Genomic DNA, 21,980 nt, shown 5'->3' on the forward strand with positions numbered 1-21,980 from the left:
TGAAAATATTTTTTGCACAATTTTCTATCTGTTTGTTTAGCAAAAAAATAAAAAACCCAGTGGTGATTAAATATCACCAAAATAAAGCTCTATTTGTGTGAAAAACATGATAAAATGTCATATGGGCCTGGTCAGGAAGGGGGTATAAGTGCCCAATAAGCAAGCGGTTGAAGACTAAATGTTTTGTTGTTGTATTTTATGTATTAAGGTTATAAAAATGTCCCACTACCTGTCCTATACACACTTACCTGGCTCCATGTCACTGCTAGAGTGCGGTCTTTAGCTCCAGCACCGCTCCCCTTACTTCCTGGTTTACCAGGAGAAAATGAGGGCAGCTGGGCCATAGGCGTCTGCTGCTGTCAGTCAAGCCCCTGTGAGGAGGAAGTTTGGGGCACACACAGCCCAGCACGGGAGCATGTTCACATTACTGCCTCCTTAGCACCTGGTTCACTACAGGGGGCATCCAAAAGAGCAGACAGCGCTGGCAGGGAATGCCAGAAGAGGAGGTAAGTAACCTTTCTTTCAGCACAGTGGCACAGAGCAGGTTAGGCCCTGCTCACACAGGCATACCTAACCTGTACAAGTGTTATCTTTGCCTGCAAGGGATGTACAGGTGTACCGTGCATCCATGTTTAGACCATCCCAGTTCAGGGCATGCACCTGCACACACCACACCCTCTGGCTGTCAAAATTCCCAAACAGTGCCTTCATTTCATTAGATACAGTTGCTGTTCAGCCAAAACATTTTAACAGGCTCCCTTGCCAAAAGTTGATTGAACAATCAATATTTATCAAATGAAACTTTGTCGAATGAAACCATGTCTCGAATTTTGGCCAGCAGGAACCCGGACAAAATCGAAGAATTTAATGGCCAGCTGTACTTCTAAATATCTTCCATAAAAGCTCCCAGAAACTGTTGGCAGCACTGTGCAATACCATAGTCTGGTTGGTTGACAGCGTATAACCCCCCCTACTCTCATTCTGACTTATTTGTAGAGGAATATGGGAAGATAATATAAAGAGAGATCTGAGGCACTTGTACTAGCAGTATTTTAAAATGTGTGTAGCACCCTCCTAGGTAGGTGCTAGATAAAAGCATCTTATGCTCCTTCTGCTTATCAGGGGAGCTTGATCTATTAGTTTGCCTGTTGCATGATCCCAGGTGTGAGTCACTGGGTCTGAGGAAGTGTCCCCACTGCATCCAATAAGGGAGCTTAGTGGACAGTGGAGGAAACCCAGCCAGTGACACATTGGCTTTTGTGGGAGTCCCAGTGGGAGGGCATTCTTGCAATGCATCCTGGGATTGCTCATAAAAGCTGGGGGGGGGGGCATGTGACAGGGGGTCTTTGGCGGAAAGCAGAGTCCCAGGAGGAGGCTGACGGCTGTCTCTCCTCCTGCTGTATGAGGAAGGTGGTCATAGGCAGTTGGCCTAGTGAACCAGGTGTGGAGCTGAGCTGCAGAGGATCCAGTAGAGCTGACAGTGGAGCTGCTGGCAGAGTCAAAACTGTGTCCCTGAGTACCAGGGGACTTGCCAAAGGGTCTGCCCAGAAAGGGGGACCACTCCAGTGAAGTCAGAGGATCAAGGGGTCAGCTCACACAGAGTGTCAGAGTAAAGGGGGTGCCGTATAGAACCCTGAAGAGTAGGGACAAAGGGGGTACCAAGCAGGACCCCAAAGAGTGATGTACAATACAATTCATCAAATCTATCTTCACTTTAGTGGCAAGGTGAAGCAGCTGCCTTGCCCCATTCAGCTATATTCAGAAGTCCTAGCAATTGTGCATAGTTTATTCAGTTGGAGTATCCCACTCATCCCTTCACCTATCCAAGTTCTCAAATAAAACAACAAAAATCAAAACCCCTGACTGAGCCAAGCACTTTGAATACACTATATTTTCAATTTGTTGCTATGGGTAACCCAGGGGTATCCGTAACCAGCAGCTCCCATGGAAGTAGTGCTACATGTGTTTAAAGTAGAATTTTGGGCTTTACCTAACAAAGCTTAAATATGCTCCTTCCCCGAACCTAATACCTATTTTGACTATCCTATGTAAGAAAGATCTGAATCCTTCCCTTTTTCAGTCCGCTCCAGTCACGTAATTTCCCCATGTCAGCCAGCTGCAGTGGAGTGAAGAGATGGTGTGACACTGGCTGGTTATGCCTTTGAGCAGTGACATTAACCATAGGCTTACTATGTCCTATCTGTTGTTAGTGCTCTCTCCTCTTCCCTGCAGCGGTTCCTGGCTGACACAGGGGAGCTGGATCATGTGACTTGACCAAAACAGGCTGAAAATAGGTTATAATAAGTATTCATTCGGGACTGCAACTTTTAATGTGTAGATTTCTCATTCAAATGTGGAAGCACATGGGCTAAGTACTTGTCTTTGGTAGGATCTTGAAAAAGAATTGGACTTTAATGGCACACGTACTAAAAATTATATGTTTTTATTGAGAAATAGTATAAAATTGTTGAACAAGAAACCAAAGAAAAACAGACCTACATACAATCTTAAAAAATAATAAGGCGTACAGCCTCAGATACATGTGCAATTTCCGTCACACATAATGTATTGTATATAATTCTCAAATTACAACAACAATAGAATACATCACATATTAGATATGTTCATGAGATGGCTGTAGAAGAAAATATACAAATGTCTCTGATATCTGTCTATACAGTGTTGATGAACAGACGTTGAGTTTATCCAGGTTGCCCTACATGTTTCGCTTATCACTGTAAGCTTCCTCTGGAGCAAGTGGTACATGGAACATCTGAGTGAGAATCAGGTGATAAGTACTTACAAGGTAGATAAACCTTACAAGCTGTAACGGGTAACGAGGGGGTTTATTCTTTGAGACTAAAGTATGCTGCCTATACACGCACCAATGTTATCAGGGCTGTATGGTAGTATTTGTAATGGAGCCCATAAATAATTATCTCCACATGACCAGGTATGAGATGCTTATAGAGGGCATCAAATATGGAGCCTGGCAGGGGGGACCCCGAAATCGGGATGCCAAGAAGGACTCAAAGGCTTCAAGACTGATACAGCCAGGTGTCTCAAAACAGGGGCTCGCTCCAGTCAACAAGAATAATGTCCCCCCGGATGGGGGATGCCGTCAGTGCAGGGGGGAAGGGGACAGGAAAGGAGGGTGGAGGGGGTAGTTATAGGTGAAAGAGTGGGGCGGGAGGTTGAGAGGAAGCAGGGGCCTTGGGGGGGTCATATCTTAAGTTAATAGCTCAAATTGTTATCCGCTGATCAGAGTTATGGTATTTTTCAGCAGTCTGCTGAACAATTCTGTTATAAGGTCCTGGTCATTGAAGTGACCATAAGCTTATAGCAAGGAGAGAAATGAGGTCGGCTCGGCATACGGACCTGGCCAGCTGCAAGCAGTGCTGTAGATCCATATTCCGTACGGACCTGGCAGTGAAAGGGTTAAGCAGCTAAAATAAAGCCGGCCTATGGGCAGAATTTCAAAGGAAATTTCTTAGGAAAAGAAAGTTTGTTCCTTTTTTATAATCATTATTGGGTCAAACTGACATTTTTTTTTGACTGCAGTGACCAGGAAAAACTGAAGGAGCAAGATAGAAATTTTTTATTGAATGAATGTCTAACAGTGTATGTGGGTTTTGTTCAGCTATTCCTTCCAAAATTAAATTTTAAAAGCAAACAAAATCTTTGTGTGAACGGCATTCAAATGTTCTGTGAATTTTCGTACCAATTTTCTTAAAACTTTTCCTAAGTATTTTTGTTCAAAATTCGGTCCCATCTATGGCCAGCTATGTTTTTCTTTTCCCCCCTTTTGGGATAAAGAGGCTTTACACAAATTAAATCTGACCATTGTAAGCACATCTATCACTGCTAAATGGTTTGTCGCAATCCTCTGACACTTTTGCTGAATAGATCGGTCTGTTAAAGGAAGTTAAACAATAAAAGACTTACTGGCTGGACCCAAAGGTGAAAATAAAGGGAAAAGGTCTTAAGAAAATATTGCAGCCATCACATCGAAGAAATGTTGAACTGCAATTTAACTAATTTTTATTTTTTGGCTTTGTACCGCTTCACTGTGTGAACTTTACAAAAAGGCAAAGGAGACACAAGCGCACAGCCGACCTCGCGTAATACTGTTTTAATTGAAGACATCAAACTGAACTTTTAAAAGCAGATGCACTCACATGATCGTGGATGGTTAAGGGCATGTACATTAGCTCATCTTCTTGATGTCCCCTTCAAGGCTTACATGGAGCTCGATCACTGCTCCTAATTCGCCCGATGGTGGAACCCTAGGATCTTCTTGCTGAGGCTCCGGCGTAGTCAGCCATGTGCGCCTCGGGTCTGGGTGCAGGTGCACTTGGCTGACTATGCTGGAGCCTTGGCAAGAAGATCCTGGGGTTCCACCATTGGGCGAATTAGGCGCAGTGATCAAGATCTGTGTAAGCCTTGAAGGGGCCATCAAGGAGATGAGCTAATGATCATGGATGGTTCAGGGCATGAACATTAGCTCATCTCCTTGATGGCCCCTTCAAGGCTTACACAGAGCTCGTTCATTGCTCATAATTCGCCCAATGGTGGAACCCCAGGATCTTCTTGCCAAGGCTCCGGCATAGTCTGCCAAGTGCCCCTGCGCCCGGACCCGAAGCACACTTAGCTGACTATGCCGGAGCCTCGGCAAGAAGATGCTGGGGTTCCACCATCAGGCGAATTAGGAGCGGTGATAAAGCTCTGTGTAAGCCTTGAAGGGGCCATCAAGGAGATGAGCTAATGTACATGCCCTGAACCATCCATGATCTTTAGCTCATCTCCTTGATGGCCCCTTCAAGGCTTACACGGATCTTGATCACTGCTCCTAATTTGCCCGATGGTGGAACCCCAGGATTTTCTTGCCGAGGCTCCGGCGTAGTCAGCCAAGTGCGCCTCGGGCCCAGAGGTTGGTGGATCCTGGGGTTCCACCATCGGGCGAATTAAGAGCAGTCATCGAGCTCCGTGTAAGTCTTGAAGGGGCCATCAAGGAGATGAGCTAATGTACATGCCCTGAACCAGACATGGAAGTAAGTCACACATGTGCAAGTCACAAGCAAGTCTCAAGTCTTAACCTTCAAGTCTCAAGCAAGTCCCAAGATACTGTGATGAAAAGCAAGCAAGTCAAGTCGACTCCCTGCTAGAAGTCAAGCAAGTCAAGTCATTTATTTTGGTCAAGTCACAAATCAAGTCAAAATACTGATCTACCCCAATTTTCACCTTTAAATCAGTTAAAAGTCAGTGGTCAGGAAAGGTGTTGTTTTATTTTCAACATTAACAAAACTGCTTAGTGCTTTTTTCTTGGCATATTAAAGAAACACTTTGAATGCCCAAACAGCTCAAAATCCTTCATCAGGTCATGTTTTAACACCACAGTCACTAAAAACATGTTGGGTATTTAAATTGTTAAACAGCCAGTGTCCTAAAAATCAGAACACACCGAGGTGTTTTAAGTGACTGTGGTGTCAGAAACATAACAGGCACATTCATTTTGCTTTAACACATCTTAGGAAAATGCAAATATTTAACCACTTTACCACCGGAGGATTTTGCTGTCTTACATCCAGGCCACTTTTTGCGATTCGGCACTGTGTGACTTTAACTGACAATTGCGCGGTCGTGCGATGCTGTACCCAAACGAAATTTACATCCTTTTTTTTTCCCACAAACAGAGCTTTCTTTTGGTGGTATTTGATCACCTGTGCAATTTTTTACTTTTTGCGCTATAAACAAAAAAAGAGCGTAAATTTTGGAAAAATAACAATATTTTTCACATTTTTTTTATATGAAATCCCCCCCCCCCCCCCAAAAAATGTAAAAATCTTAATTTTTTTACATTTTTGGCCAATTTATTTTCTGCTACCTATGTTTGGTAAAAAAAAATCACAATAAGCATATTTTGATTGGTTTGCGCAAAAGTTATTGCGTTTACTAAGGGAAAGATTTCTGTCATTTTTGGTGTTTTTTTTTTTAACGAGTAATGGCGGCGATCTGCGATTTTTTTTTTTTTTGTGGGACTGCGACATTGCGGCGGACAGATCGGACCCTTGACTGACATTTTTGACACTTTTGGGGGTACCAGTGACATTACTACAGTAATCAGTGCTATACATATGCACTGTTACTGTAAAAATGACACTGGCAGGGAAGGGGTTAATTTTATTGGAGAGGGAGGGGTTTATGTATGCCTGGTGCTTACTAACGTGTGTGGGGGGAGGTGACTGAGTGACACAGGGACAGATCGCAGGTTCAGCTATGCTGAACCCTGCAATCTGTCACTGTCACTTAGGAGATCCAAACTCGATTCCCCGACGATCGGGGAAGAGCGGCGGTGATCACCACCGCTCCTCCTCTGGCCCGACTCCCGCTGTGACTGATGCAGCGGGAGCGAGCCTCCGGTGGCGCGCGTGCTCCGCCCACAAGGGGAGGTGTCCAGCGACGTAGGTCTACGTCGCTGGACGGGAACGAGCCACTTTGCCGCAGTAGAGCTCCAGTGAGCGGTCGGCAAGTGGTTAACAACTAAAAAAAGTAGTCATTTCGAGTCATATGTCTCAAGTCAAGTCATGAATACCAAGTCAAAGTCTAGTCAAGTCTTTTATTAATTTTAGTCAAGCAAATCTCAAGTCCTCAAACTGGTGACTTAAGTCTGACTCAAGTCAAGTCATGTGACTTGAGTCCCCCACCTTTGCCCTGAACCATCCACGGTCATGTGAGTGCATTTGCTTTTAAAAGTTCCATTTGATGTCTTCTAATATATTCAGTATTACCCGAGGTCGGCTGTGCACTTGTCTCCTTTGCCTTTTTTGTACAGATAATTTGTCCGCCACCCAGTGGAATCAAGGAGAGCTGCAACGACCAGGCTTTTGAAAAGTGAACTTTTGCTTAAGAAAGACTATCTATCAGCCAGTATCGGTGCATTTTTGATCAGCGCATGAATTGGTGAAAAATATTTTCTTTTTTTATACTGTGTGAACTTTGCAATCAAATATGTGTTAAACATGTTACTTTTATCTTTATCGTATTAAAAAAAAAAAATAAAATAAAATAACGCTTGTTAAGTAACCTCATTGTTCTTACCAGATTTCTGATGAGGAGATTGAAAGGATTATGTCTGGTCAGGAGTTTGAGGAAGAAGCCAACACATCATGGAGTAACAACGGAGATAGTGACCACAGTTCTCCGGGCAATGTAGTGTCTGAAAGTAACCAGCCTTCTCCAGTGTCCACACCTTCCTCCAGGTAGATGCACAACATTTCCATACCCTCTTAAAAAAACAAAAAAAAATATCACTGCATTCTATTTTAGCATTTGAAACTGGCAGTGCTGACCTTCAGAATCTCCTTTTTCAGTAGATCAGTGGAACTAAATGGATTTGGTTCTCTTCGGGACCAGTATTTGGGCACTCCAGCACCAACGCACTATCAATACCTACCTCACCTATTTAGCTGCACTACTCATTCTGCTATAATACCATCGCAGACCCGAAGTCTGGATCCTCAGTCGCACACACTCATCAATCAGCTACTGGCTGCAGAAGACACGCAACCACTTAATACCCCTATGCTGATCGAAGATGGGTAAGTGAGCTATGTACCCTAGTGGGATGCATACAGGGAATTACTCTTTTTTTATCAAAGAAAATGACATTTATTAATCAAAGAAGACATATACAGTTCACTGTCATTTGTAAGTATATTGACTGAAATGTCATCTCTTTTTATCTAGTTTTATAGATTTATGTGCTAAATGTATTAGAGTGAATACCGTAAATGACACATTTTACCGAATAATGCAGTAAGGGGCAGGAAAATCGCAAAGACATGAGCAGCTTGAGTCTGACCCAATACATATGTAAATGCTCAACCTACAAAATTGTTAGTTAGGTTGAAAAAAGACACAAGTCCATCTGGCTCAACCAATAAAAAAACAAAAAAATAAAAAATACAGTAATGAAAACCCAACCATACAATCCCATATACACAATCCTATACCCGCTGTTGATCCAGAGGAAGGGGAAAAAACCCCAGCAAAGCGTGATCCAATTTGCTACAGCAGGGGAAAAAAATTCCTTTCTGATCCCCCAAGAGGCAATCGGATATTCCCTGGATCAACTTTGCCTATACATTTTTAGTACCAACTTATATTAAGTCCACTCAGGAAAGAATCCAGGCATTTTTTAAAGCAATCTAGTGAGCTGGCCAGGACCACCTCTGGAGGGAGTCTATTCCACATTTTCACAGCTCTTACGGTGAAGAAACCTTTCCGTATTTGGAGGCGGAATCGGTTTTCCTCTAGACGTAAAGAGTGCCCCCTTGTCCTCTGTGATGCCCTTAAAGTGAACAACTCAACACCAAGTTCCCTATATGGACCCCTTATGTATTTATACATGTTGATCATATCCCCCTTAATCTCCTTTTCTCAAGAGAGAATAAATTCAGTTCCTCTAATCTTTTCTCATAGCTGAGCTCCTCCATGCCTCTTATCAGTTTGGTTGCCCTTCTCTACACTTTCTCCAGTTCCCCGATATCCTTTTTAAGAACTGGTGCCCAAAACTGAACTGCAAATTCCAGATGAGGTCTTAATAATGATTTGTACAGGGGCAAAATTATATCTCTCTCTCTGGAGTCCATGCCTCTGTTAATACAAGAAAGGACTTTGCTTGCTTTGGAAACCGCAGCTTGGCATTGCACATTGCATGCTATTATTAAGCTTATTATGATCAACCTTTGGTTGCAAAGGTAATGCAAAGAAAGCAAAAACATTCATTGCTGGGAATGATCTCTCATGATTTACCAGAAATGTTGTTTTCTGGCCTTCCTAACAACCTTTTAAGCCAAAATATTATAATAGAAAGTCTATTCCCATGCAGATATTGTTTCCACCATCAATCCAAATTGAAGATGCAGGTGTCCCACCAGCTTTGAACTTTGGTCTATGTAGTGAACAGGTGTGGACCCATTTTTCAGGTTAAGAGACCTCCCTTTCTTGATATGTACAGAAGTGATGTTAATGTGGCCCGGCCATTTACATGGCCAGAGACTGTGAGCCTGGAAGGAAGACGGGGCAAAGATGGGAGCGCTGGCAGCAGTGACAGCTCAGTGCTGGAGGGCCCTATTTGTTAGCTAAGTCTGGGGTGCATGTGCTCTGTTGCAAAAATTAGATTCAAATGCATATCATTCTGTTTTTTTTTTTTTTTTTTTTAAAAACTGAAAATGCATTTAAAAACTGATTAGTGTGAAAGGGCCCTAACATGCACCAAACCGGCACCAGAAAAATGCAGCAAGAAGGACTTTTAAAACCGCAGCTGAAAATCAGCCGAAGATTTCCATAGGATTTAAAGGGACGTACTATGCGTTTTTAACACATTTTTTCAGTAGATTAGTGTGAAAGCAGTCAAAAACACAACTGAAACAGAATTCACAGGTGTGAAGAGTCCCATAGGATATATAGAAATGCATTTTTTATGTATTTTTCTTCCACTTTAAACTGAAAAACTGATCATAGTGAAAGGTCTGTGAAAGGGGAAGGAGGGGAGTGCTGTAACAAACAATTCATGGCACAATCCCCAAATATATCAAATAATGGGGTTTCCCGTTTGCTCTCCAAAGGGAGAAAAGACAGGGACAAAATAGGGATTTTAAGGTGCCTGGTTATGTTGTAAACAACAATTTAATAAACATCCATATATAAAAATTTCAACAATTTATTAGTGTATAGAAAGTTAAAAACATTTCGTATAGACAGTACAACAATGTTACAATCCAATATACATAACAATATTGGTGAAATCCAAGAGATAGCATATAAATGCCTAAGGATCGACGCGTTTCACCCTTTTCAGGGGCTTCCTCAGGATCCAGGATTATATCCATTCATAGAAGAAACAGGGGGAAAAAGAAAAATGTATAACTTTGGGATCAAAGAGTGCTCCCACTATTCTTTCCACGTTAGACGTTAGAAGGTGAAGCCACCCAGTATCCTGTGTAGAGACTCATGAATGGGATTCCTCCACTCCACTCCACTCCTCTACTATCAGTATAACCAAGATAGCAGAGGGTATATCCCCTTGAAAACTCTACAACAGGGTGAGGCGGCCTTTTTGCAGTTGCCAGACGGACCTTGTAACAAATCAATCCGATGTCTTGTGAAAGTGTGTACGTCTGCTCGACATTCAGCCAATAGTTCAGCCAATAGTTCAGCCAATAGTTCAATAGTGAAAGGTCTCTTTCACGCACATCTTAAAATGCATAAACCTGCAGGGGGCCAATAAAATAAAATAAAAAAAAACTGTGTACAGTTTACTACTGCTTAAAAAGGTTATGAACAACTTTAAAGGGGTTGTAAAGCTAGAAGGGTTTTTATTTTAAGGTATTCTATGCATTTAGATAAAGAAGACCTTCTGTGTGCAGCAGCCCCCCCTCATGTTTATCGGAGCCCATCTCGATCCAGCAATGTTGCAGGAGAAACTCGGCTACCCAGGACTCTGCCTCGTCATTGACTGTCAATCAAAGTCAGTGAGCCAATGAGGAGAGAGAGGGGACAGGGTTGAACTACATGCTTGCATTCAATATATTTTATGTGTTTAACCGCTTGCCGACCGCCGCAAGTACATATACTGCGGCGGTCAGCCCCGTGCAGGCAAAGTGAGGTATGGGTACGTCACTCGCCTGCGAGCCAAAAGGGGGCGAGCGCACGCCGCCAGAGGCACGCTCCCTCCCCCGCTCGTTCATGGACACCTCCGCGCGTGTGCCAGGTGGACCCGATGTCCGCCGGTCACTCGCGGTGGTCCGTTACAGAGGGAGAAAGGCAGGTGGCTAATGTAAACAAAGCCGCCTGTCATTCTCCCCTGTGTAAGTGCAGAGATCATACAGTCCTGCTATGCAGGATCGTATATCTCTGTAGTTACACCACTAGCCACATCCCTTCACAGTTAGAAGCACGCCCCTAGGGACACACTTAACCCCCTCCTCCAATAAAGTTAACCCCTTCCCTGCCAGTGTCATTTTTACAGTAACAGTGCATATGTATAGCACTGATTACTGTAGTAATGTCACTGGTACCCCCAAAAGTGTCAAAAATGTCAGTCAAGGGTCCGATCTGTCCGCCGCAATGTCGCAGTCCTGCAAAAAAAAAAACGCAGATCGCCGCCATTACTCGTTAAAAAAAAAATGACAAAAATCTTTCCCTTGTTTAGTAAACGCAATAACTTTTGCACAAACCAATCAAAATACGCTTATTGCGATTTTTTTTTTTACCAAACATATGTAGCAGAAAACAAATTGGCCAAAAATGTTAAAAAAATTTTGATTTTTACATTTTTTTGGGGGGAATTTCATATAAAAAAATGTGAAAAATATTGTTATTTTTGCAAAATTGACGCTCTTTTTTTGTTTATAGCGCAAAAAGTAAAAATCGCACAGGTGATCAAATACCACCAAAAGAAAGCTCTGTTTGTGGGAAAAAAAGGACGTCAAATTCGTTTGGGTACAGCGTCGCACGACCGCGCAATTGTCCGTTAAATTCACGCAGTGCCGAATCGCAAAATAGGGCCTGGTCAGGAAGGGGTTAAAATCTTCCGGGGCTTAAGTGGTTAAAGCTTTTACTGTCTCAAGACTGTAAGACCTATTAATATTATTTTACTAATTAAATCATTGTTAATTAAATATTTTTGTGTTTTCCATAGCTCTTGCTCTGTCTCTCAGTATCTTTTATGTGTTTAAATGTGTTTCTATTGTTTTAAAAGTGTGTTTAAAGATCTTAAAATCCTTTTAAAAGTAAAGTGAAAGTTATAAAAACATGCCTAGGGTGTATTTAAATAGGGTCTTTCTATTTCGCGGATTTTTACTTTTTCAGGGTGGGTCCGGAACGTAACCCCCGCGATGGAGGGGGGTTTTCTGTATTAGATCTAGTAAGAGAATAAAAAAATGGCATTCTTTACCAGCACTTTGGATGGAATGCAATTGTTCCACAAGGTGGCGCTGAAGGCAGCATTTACATATTGTCAGTTTCCCATTCATTTCACTATTGCTTTCCTCTAAGGGAGATTAGCTTTTGTTTTCTAATGCTCTAGGGCCCAATGATTTTGTGCCTAAAACTTTTTCCTTTAACCTTCACTCCTATGATAAGGTGACCAGATTTTTTTTTTTTAATAAAATCCGATGACATATTTTTTTCTTACTTGGCAAATTGTAAACTATTTATAATCAGATTTTCCTCTTAAATAATATATTCAGTGTATGTGCTATGTGTTTATGGAATGATTGTATGATATATACTTAATTTCTCACATTTGGTCCAGGAGATTAGAAAAAAAAATAAAAGATAGTTGTTCGAATTTTTTGGGATAGGACTACTAAATGTTAAGAAGATAAGATAGAGAAAAAACTTGTAGGGAGGGATGGGGGTGGCAAAATTCAAATCCAACCCGGGCAGGGGAGACTCCAGACAAATTTTTTTGGGGGTGTTATGGTGGTGTTTGTGGACGTGGCCGGCAAGTGGGCGTTTCTTCATGCCGTACAATGGTGATCACTATGTCCGGGCCTCTGTATACCAATAAAAAGCCAAAAAATGCAGCACAACCCAGTACAGGTGCATCTCATAAAATTAGAATAGCATCAAAAAGTTAATTTTTTTTCAGTAATTAATTTCAAAAAGTGAAATTTTTAGGATTATGGCTTACAGCTAGTGAAAACCCAAAATTCAGTATCTCAGAAAATCAGAATATTACATAAGACCAATAAAAAAGTATTTTTAATACAAAAAGTTTTTACTGAAAAGTGTCCATTTACAGTAAAGTATGCACTCAATACTTGGTCAGGGCTCCTTTTGCATGAATTACTGCATCAATGAGAAATGGCATGGAGGCGATCAGCCGGTGGCACTGCTGAGGTGTTATGGAAACCCAAGGTTTTTAGATAGTGGCTTTCAGCTCGTCTGCACTGTTGGTTCTGGTGTCTCATATTACTCTTGACAATACCCCACAGATTCTCTATGGAGTTTAGGTCAAGCAAGTTTGCAGGCCAATCAAGCCCAGTTAAAGAATTTCCTGGTAGAGGGCTGCACTGACTTTGGACTTGATAAAACACAGTGGACCAACACCAGCAGATGACATGGCTCCCCAAATCATCGGTGACTGAAAACTTCACACTGGACCTAACCACTTTACCCCCGGAGGATTTTCTTGCTTTACGTCCAGGTCACATTTTGCAACTTGGCATTGCGTGACTTTAACTGACAATTGCGTGGTCATGCAACGCCGTACCCAAACGAAATTACGTCCTTTTTTTCCCACAAACAGAGCTTTCTTTTGGTGGTATTTGATCACCTCTGCGCTTTTCATTTTTTGCGATATTAATAAAAAAATGCGACAATTTTGAAAAGATAATAATTTTCTACTTTGACAGTTAAAAAATATCCAATATATTCAATTTTTGTCATATATTTAGGCCTAAATGTATTTAGCTACATGTCTTTGACAAAAAAATTCTCAATGAGCGTATTTTTAACCGCTTTAAGACCGGAAGATTTTACCCCATTCCTGATCAGGCCATATTTTGCGATTCGGCACTGCGTTACTTTAATGGACAATTGTGCGGTTGTGCGATGCTGTACCCAATTTAAATGTATGTCCTTTTTTTCCCCACAAACAAAGCTTTGTTTTGGTGGTATTTGATCATCTGTGCGATTTTTACTTTTTGCGCTATAAACAAAAAGCGACAATTTTGAAAAAATAACAAAATTTTTCACATTTTTTTTATATGAAATTCCCCCCCCCCCCCCCCCCCCACCAAATTTTTTAACATTTTAGGCCAATTTGTTTTCTGCTACATATTTTTGGTAAAAAAAATCACAATAAGCGTATTTTGATTGGTTTGCGCAAAAGTTATCGCAGCTACTAACTACGGGAAAGATTTTTGTCATTTTTATTGTTTTTTTTTTTTTAACGAGTAATGGCGGCGATCTGCGATTTTTTTTTTTTTGCGGGACTGCGACATTGCAGCGGATAGATCGGACCCTTGAATGACATTTTGACACTTTTTTGGAGACCAGTGACATTACTACAGTAATCAGTGCTATAAATATGCACTGTTACTGTAATAATGACACTGGCAGGGAAGGGGTTAACTTTATTGGTGATCAAGGGGTTAATGTATGCCTGGTGCTTACTGACGTGTGTGGGGGGAGGGGACTGTGTGACACAGGCACAGATCGCAGGTCCAGTTATGCTGAATCCTGTAATCTGTCCCTGCCTGTCATATAGGAGATCCGCCCGCTTTGTTTACACAAGCGAGCGGATCTCCTCACCGATCCCTGACGATCGGGGAAGAGCGGCTGTGATCACCATCTCTCCTCCCCTGGCCCGACTCCCGCTGTGTCTGAATACAGCGGGAGCGAGCCTCCGGCCGCACGCGCGCGCCGCCCAGAAGGGGAGGAGTCCAGCAATGTAGGTCTACGTCACTGGACGGAATCGAGCCACTTGGCCGCAGTATGCTCAATGTGAGCGGTCGGCAAGTGGTTAAGTCACAAGTGACACTAATACAGTGATCAGTAAATTTTATATGTACTGTATATAATGTACACTGTGACAGGGAGTGAAAGGGTTAATTAGGGGGTAATCAGGGGGTTAAATGTGAGCCTATGTGTACTGGCGTCAGTGTAGTGCTTCTGTACTCACAATAGATGTTCTCTCCTCTCATGCTTTAACCGAAAAGGACTCCAGGAGAGGAGATTACATCATATCCTGTTCACATTACACTGGCACAGGATGTTCTGCCATTGGTCAGAACCGATCAACAGGTCCAGGCCAAAAATCATTAGCCTGGGCCTGATGACCGGTCCTGAACCGAATCAGAACATCGCAGGGACAGCGGGGGCGAGTGATTTGCCTTTGTTCACATTACACGGGCACAGGATGTTCTGCCATTGGTCAGAACCGATCAACAGGTCCAGGCCAAAAATCATTAGCCTGGACCTGATGACTGATTGGGAATGAACCGAATCAGAACATCGCGGGGACAACGGGGGAGCGCGCGCGTGCCCCCCCCCCCAACCCTGCGCGCGACGGCTGTACAGGCACGACGATTCGCACAGCCGAGCCAGCCTGCCGCAGTCTACCTGCGGCAGGCGGTCACCAACTGATTAAATACCATCAAGAGAAAGCTCTATCTGTGTGAAGAAAATTATAAAAAATTAATTTGGGTACAGTTTTGCATGACCGTGCAATTGTCATGTAAAATGTGACAGCACTGAAAGCTAAAAAATTGGCCTGGGCAGGAAGGGGGTGAAAGTGCCTTTTATTGCGGTGGATTAAAATAAAACCACTTACAGAGGACAAGAACTTGCACGTTCATTGAGCAAGACATCAAGGCCAACAATCAATGCTCCTCAGTACACGTCATGCAATGAAAAAATATCTTGCAAATAATAAACAATGTAGTAAATGGCTATGGCTTTATATGCCTTTGTGATTATAACCTTCCATCATTACATTTTTGTGTTTCTCTTATACAGGTACAAGGTAACACAATCTGAGCTATTTGCTCTTTTGTGTCGGCTTGCAGATGAACTCTTGTTTCGCCAGATCGCATGGGTGAAGAAGCTGCCATTTTTTTGTGACCTTTCCATCAAAGATTACACATGCCTATTGAGTACGACTTGGCAAGAGTTAATACTTCTGTCTTCGCTGATAACTTACAACAAGCAAATCTTTGGGGATCTAGCTGACGTCACCTCCAAATACTCACCTTCAGAAGCAGAGCTTCATAGGTTAGTTTCCAAAGGATATCACTGTTAAATTGTGCCCATATATGAAGACAAAAAAAACAAAAAAAAAAACCTATTTAGTATATATCTTCAGTACAAGCATATTTCACCATGCTTTCCTTTAAACATACACTATATTACCAAGTATTGGGATGCCTGCCTTTACACACACATGAACTTTAATGGCATCCCAGTCTTAGTCCGTAGGGTTCAATATTGTGTTGGCCCCTCCTTTTGCAGCTATAACTGCTTCAACTCTAAAGGGAAGGCTGTCCACAAAATTTAGGAGTGTGTCTATGGGAATGTTTGACCATTCTTCCAGAAACACATTTGTGAGGTCAGGCACTGGGATGGACAAGAAGGCCTGATTTGCAGTCTCTGCTCTAATTCATCCCAGAGGTGTTTTTTTTTTTTTTTTTATAGGGTTGAGGTCAGGACTCTGTGAAGGCCAGTCAAGTTCCTTCACTCCATACTCACTTATCCATGTCCTAAAGGACCTTGCTTTGTGCACTAGTACGAAGTCATGCTGGAATGGGAAGGGGTCATCCCCACATATTTGGGAGCATGAAATTGTCCAAAATGTCTTGGTATGGTGACGGCTTAAATATTCCTTTCACTGGCGCTAAGGGGCCAAGCCCAGCTCTCTGAAAAACAACCCCACACCATCGTCTCTCCATCAAATGATTTGGACCAGTGCACAAAGCAAGGTCCATAAAAACATAAAAAAGATGAGTGAATTTGGGGTGGAGGAACTTGACTGGCCTCAACCCAATAGAACACCTTTGGGATTAAAGAAGTGCAACGGGGCCTTCTCGTCGAACATCAGTGCCTGACCTTACAAATTCCCATAGACACCCTCCTAAACCTTGTGGACAGCCTTCCCAGAAGCGTTGAAGCTGTTATAGCTGCAAAGGGTGTGCTAACTCAGTATTGAACCCTACGAACTAAAACTGAGATGCCATTAAAGTTCATATGCATGTAAAAGCAAGCGTCCCAATACTTTTGCTAATATAGTGTACTTCAAGCACAAAAATAATTATTTGTGATAGATTACAAAAAATCACAGACCTCTCCCCTTCTTCCCTCTCTTCAACCCCATAACCTTTCACAAGCAGAGAGCACAGAATATTATTAGCCCCCAAAAATTCTGGCAAAACCAACAGATATTTGTTGCGATTATTGAGCAGATATCTGTATAACAAAACACTTTCAACTGTATATTTATCAGATCAAATAAAAGAAGTTCAATTTTTTTGTTTACATACACTTTACCAACCTTTTTTTTTAATTTTATTGAAGTATTTAACAGACTGCAAACAATTATCTAAAATGAGTAGATATCTTAAGGAGGAAACAAGACCTCCGATGCTTAACGGTTGACACTATAAGTGGTAATAGAGATAATGAGTGAACTGTGCATTAAACCAGTTAAGGTAGGAAAACGATATACAAACATTATATGCGGAAGGGGCAGGCATTGCTCAGTTTTGTTTAACTTATACAGCATATTCAGTTAGGACATAATAGTAGTACCCAGAGGGTAAATAGGAGAGAGGTAAGGGATAAGAGTTTTAAAGGGTGAGTAGACGGGAACTAGGAAGCAAAACCAGGGTGGTCAGGACTCAACAGACAGCTCTCGGGAGGGCAGGGGCAAAACGCTCTTGGGAATAAATGCCTGGGTATGTGTGGTTGCAGGTCCAGTTATATGGGGGGGGGGGTTAATGAGGTAGGGATCATCGAGGATCTGTAAGCCAGGGGTGCCAATGTTTAAGAAATTTTGGAATGGCTAGGTGTGCTTTAGCAAAGAGGTGTTCCATACGACAGTGGTCGTTAAGAGTTGAGATAGCCGCTTGGGATTCTTCCATGCCCATGCTAGAGATAGGCGTGCCGCTATCCAAACATGTGTGACGATAGGGTGGTATGTGGTTGGCCAGGCATTCAGTCCCAGCCTGAAGAGAGCCATCTGTGGAGTCACAGTAATCTGTATGTCCGAGATTTCTTAAAAAAGGAAAGTAGATATAGACTCCCAGAAAGGTTTCCGATAAGGGTAGTCCCACCAGTTGTGATAGATGGATCCTTCTAGGCTGCAGTTCCTCCAGTATTTAGTGGATTGGTTTGAGTAGATATGTGCCAATCTTGTTGGTGTGTAATACCATTGATAATATATTTTCATCACTGATTCCCAATGGGTTACATTTCTAGAGAATATGGTAGAAGATTGTGTTGCTTGGTACCAGATGCAGAAGGGTAGGGTGATTTGAAGGATCTGTTCCCAAAAGTCTAAAGCAGGGGATTTGAAGTCAGGTACTGGTTTAGAGAGTAAGTTGTAGATGAAAGAGATGCCTTTGATTTTGGTGTTCGGCTTGGTGTAGAATGTGGGCAGGTCTCTGGTTGAAGTTGTAGTAGAAACAGCTATCTTTAATAGGGTATGTCTTATGCTAAGGTATAGATAAAAATAGTTTTTATTGCTTAACCACCCCCCATTCGCGCTACAGCCTATATACGGCTGCAGCGCGGACTTGAATTTTCGGGAGGCCGTTTTTAAACGGCCTCCCAGTGACACGCCCCCAGCGCGCTCCTGCGAGCGCGCTGTGGGGAAAATCTGTGTCAGCCGTGTCCCTTGGACACGGCCGATCACAGATCGTGGTGAATGGCCAATCACAGCGGCCATTCACCACGTGATCGGGCCGTCCAATGAGCGATGATCTCATATGTAGACATATGAGATCATCTCTCATCGCCGGCACTCCTTCCTCACACGGAGCCTGCAGTGTGAGGAAGGAGGGGGAGCCTCACAGCGCCGGGGACACAGGAGAATGTAATCAGGGCACCGATCACCAGTGCCCTGATTACTAAAGGTAAAAATACACACACAGTGCCCCCCCATCAGTGCCCACAGTGCCCGCCATCAGTGCCCCCCATCAATGCCCACAATCAGTGCCCATAGTGCTGCTAGTCAGTGCCCATCAGTGCCTGCTCATCTAGGCACTGATGAGCACTGACTGGCAGCACTATGGGCACTGAGTGTGGGCACTGATGGTGCTGCCCATCAGTGCCGCTCATCAGTGCCACCCGTCAGTGTCCAGTGCCATCCGCCAGTGCCCATCAGTGCCGCCTATCAGTGCCGCCCGTCAGTGCCGCCTCTCAGTGCCCAGCAGTGCCACCTCTCAGTGCCCAGCAGTGCCACCTCTCAGTGCTCATCAGTGCCGCCTCTCAGTGCCGCCTATCAGTGCCGCCTATCAGTGCTCATCAGTGCGGCATATTAGTACCTCCTCATCAGTGCCCATAAGTGCCACCTCATCAGTGCCCATCAGTGCAGCCTATCAGTGCCCATCAGTGCCGCCTCATCAGCGCACATCAGTGAAGGAGAAAAATTTATTTTCAAAATTTACTCGCAGAAAATAAGAAAAACTTTTTTTTTTTTTCAAAATTTTCTGTCTTTATTCTTTTTTTTTTGTAAAAAATAAAAAACCCAGAGATGATTAAATACCACCAAAAGAAAGCTCTATTTGTGTGAAAAAAATGATAAAAATTTCATATGGGTACAGTGTAGCATGACCGCGCAATTGTCAGTCAAAGTGTGAGAGCACTGAAAGCTGAAAATTGGCCTGGATGGGAAGGGTGTTTAAGTGCACAGAAGGCAAGTAGTTAACGAATACTTTGAGGAGAGCTGTTGATAGCAAAAAAGGCATTGTTGAGAGAAAAGATCTCTAATATGTTGGATCCCTGCTTCCATTCAAGGCTGTAGTGTAAGATCGGGAGATGGTAGTTGCAGCGAGCTGAGATGTAATCGTTGTAACACTTGTATGTGGAGACCTCATGATTGTTGAAAAAGGGATTTCCATGCGAATATAGTTGCATTGACTACAGCCAGATAGCAATGTGGTGGATGCTAATTAAGCCATAAGGCACTAAGGAGCAGCTTAGGTGTTGTGGACGTTGCAGAGAATTCAATTTGAGACCAGGTGGTGGGCAAGCAAGGTGATGACCATCAGCATTTGGCTTGGTCCAAGAGAGCCAACTTGTAGTATAGCTTAATATCTGGAGCTCCTAGCCCTGCATAGGCTTTAGAGAAATATAGGAGAGAGGATTTGATATGTGGTTTCCTGGAGGCCCATATGAAGGTGTTACCAATCTGTTGCAATTTTGAAACATCTTGAGGAAGAATAGGAAGGGGTAACGTCCTAAATAAGTAAAGCAGGAGTGGTAGGAGGAACATTTTTGCTAATTCTATGCGTCCAGCCCAAGAAGCTTTAACTGAAGACATTGCAGTGCTAATATCTTGGAGTTTTTGAGTTACAGCAGATAAATTAATGCGTAATAGGTAGGAAGAGGGAGAAACGAGTTGAATGCCTAAGTAGATCATAGAAGAATTTGGAGCTCAGGAGAAAGGGGAGAGTTTGGATATGGCATCTTTATCAGTTTGTGAAAGGGAGATGCCCAACATAGAGGACTTAGAGTGATTTAATTTGTATAGGGATACTGTGCTAAAATTATCTAGTAATTGACAGAGGTGGGGAAGTGAGCGTACTGGGTCAGTTAGTGAGATGATAGAATTATCGGCATACAGTCCTATCTTGTGGGCAACCTGGCCCACCTGTATACCAGAAATGTTGAGGTTGGATTGGATAGCCTGTGCTAGAGGTTCGATCACAAAGGCGGAAATCAGGGGTGAAAGTGGGAACCCCTGACGAGTGCCATTAGTGATCGAAAATGGATTTGAGAGAAGACCTGAGGTCCATACTCTGGCCCTGGGGGAGGAATATAATCCAAGGATAGCTGGAAGGAAATTGCCAGTAATGGCAAATTTTACCAGAACCTTTTCTAAATATTTCCAATGGACCCTGTTAAACGCTTTCTCTGTGTCAAAAGTTATGAGCAGAGAAGGCATTTTGTGGTGTTCGGCCAAGTGAATAAGGTCAATGCATCTTCTGGTGCCATCTGAGGCCTGTCTATTGGGGATAAAATTCACTTGAACAGGGTGAATGAGTTGGGACATGAAGTTGGCTAGACGAGAAGCAAGCAATTTAGCATAGAGTTTAAGGTCTGTATTGAGGAGCGAGATGGGACGTTAGTTTGCCAGGTCATGAGGGGACGTGCCAGGTTTGTGGATAGTGATGACTACGGATTCAGGAGACTCTGCAGGGATGTCACCTGTGGCCAGAAGTCTATTAACGGAATCACAAAGATAAGATTCTAGGTCATCTGAGTAGGTGTTATAGTAAGCGTTGCATAACCCATCACAGTTTGGGGCCTTGTGTAGAGGGAGAGCTTTGATTGCTGCCATTAACTGTGTTAGTAAAGATTTGGAAGAGATTCTGTAGTTGTGTGGTCTTCAATGAGGGGGGTGGTACTGAGCATAGGAAGGACTGTATAGCCTGTGTGGTAAGTTGTGGGTCAGAAGAGGTCTGGAGATTATACAAGCAGGAGTAGAAGGAGCTAAAACAATTGGCAAAATCTTTTGAATTTGTGGGTCTTTGTCCTTTTGAATCTATTAGGTAAGGGATTTTTGACTGTGCTCTTTTGCGCTTATATTGACTTACTAGAACTTTACTCGCCTTGCCCCTCTGAGAGTTCCAGGAGAGGGTCGGACTCCTTGGAGATAAAAATTGAGGCAGCATATGTAAAAGGTATTAGTGGAAGGGGTTAATGAAAAACGTATCCTGTTCCACCATAATACTTCAATAGTTATATGGATCTAATTGAACTTTTACACTGTCCGAGCTTCCAAGGGACTTGCTTTTAGGGACGGAGGTGTTCCCCCTATTTAGGTGATCATACAGCAACAGCTGTGAACACCCCATCCCAGGCAATAGGCATCAATATACTGGCCGGTTGTTATTTATATCTATAGGTTTTGTCTTGTCTTCTGTTTCATGTCACAGTATTTCATTTTTGATGAGTGTTTATGTATGGCACATGCATTTATTTGTATTTGCACATCATTTTTCTTATATTATTATTACCGTAAATAATTACCGTATTTATCGCCGTATAACACGCACTTTTTTGACCTGAAAATAGGGGGTAAATGATGTGTGCGTGTTATACGCCGATATAGTGTTAAGAAGTAGTTTTACTTAAATTTAAAGGAAAATAATTTAATTTGTCTCTCTGCCTATTTAAAACCAACTATATAACCACTTTTCCCATGTTCTATGTGGGATATTTTTTTTGACATAAAAAATCGAAGCTGG

The 21,980-nt window shown here is 42.7% G+C and overlaps 1 protein-coding gene across 1 annotated transcript in view; it reads left to right on the forward strand.

Annotated features, from left to right (window-relative positions):
* Positions 1-21,980, forward strand: part of NR6A1 (nuclear receptor subfamily 6 group A member 1) — a 105,124-nt gene that overhangs the window by 47,866 nt on the left and 35,278 nt on the right. Inside the window, exons 3-5 of the mRNA XM_082263331.1 lie at positions 7,102-7,259; positions 7,371-7,598; positions 15,532-15,786. Coding sequence (XP_082119457.1) covers positions 7,102-7,259; positions 7,371-7,598; positions 15,532-15,786 — 641 coding nt within the window. The remainder of the gene's footprint in view (positions 1-7,101; positions 7,260-7,370; positions 7,599-15,531; positions 15,787-21,980) is intronic.

This window comes from Pelophylax lessonae, assembly GCF_965119305.1.
Source record: "Pelophylax lessonae genome assembly, chromosome: 7".
NCBI lineage: Eukaryota > Metazoa > Chordata > Amphibia > Anura > Ranidae > Pelophylax > Pelophylax lessonae.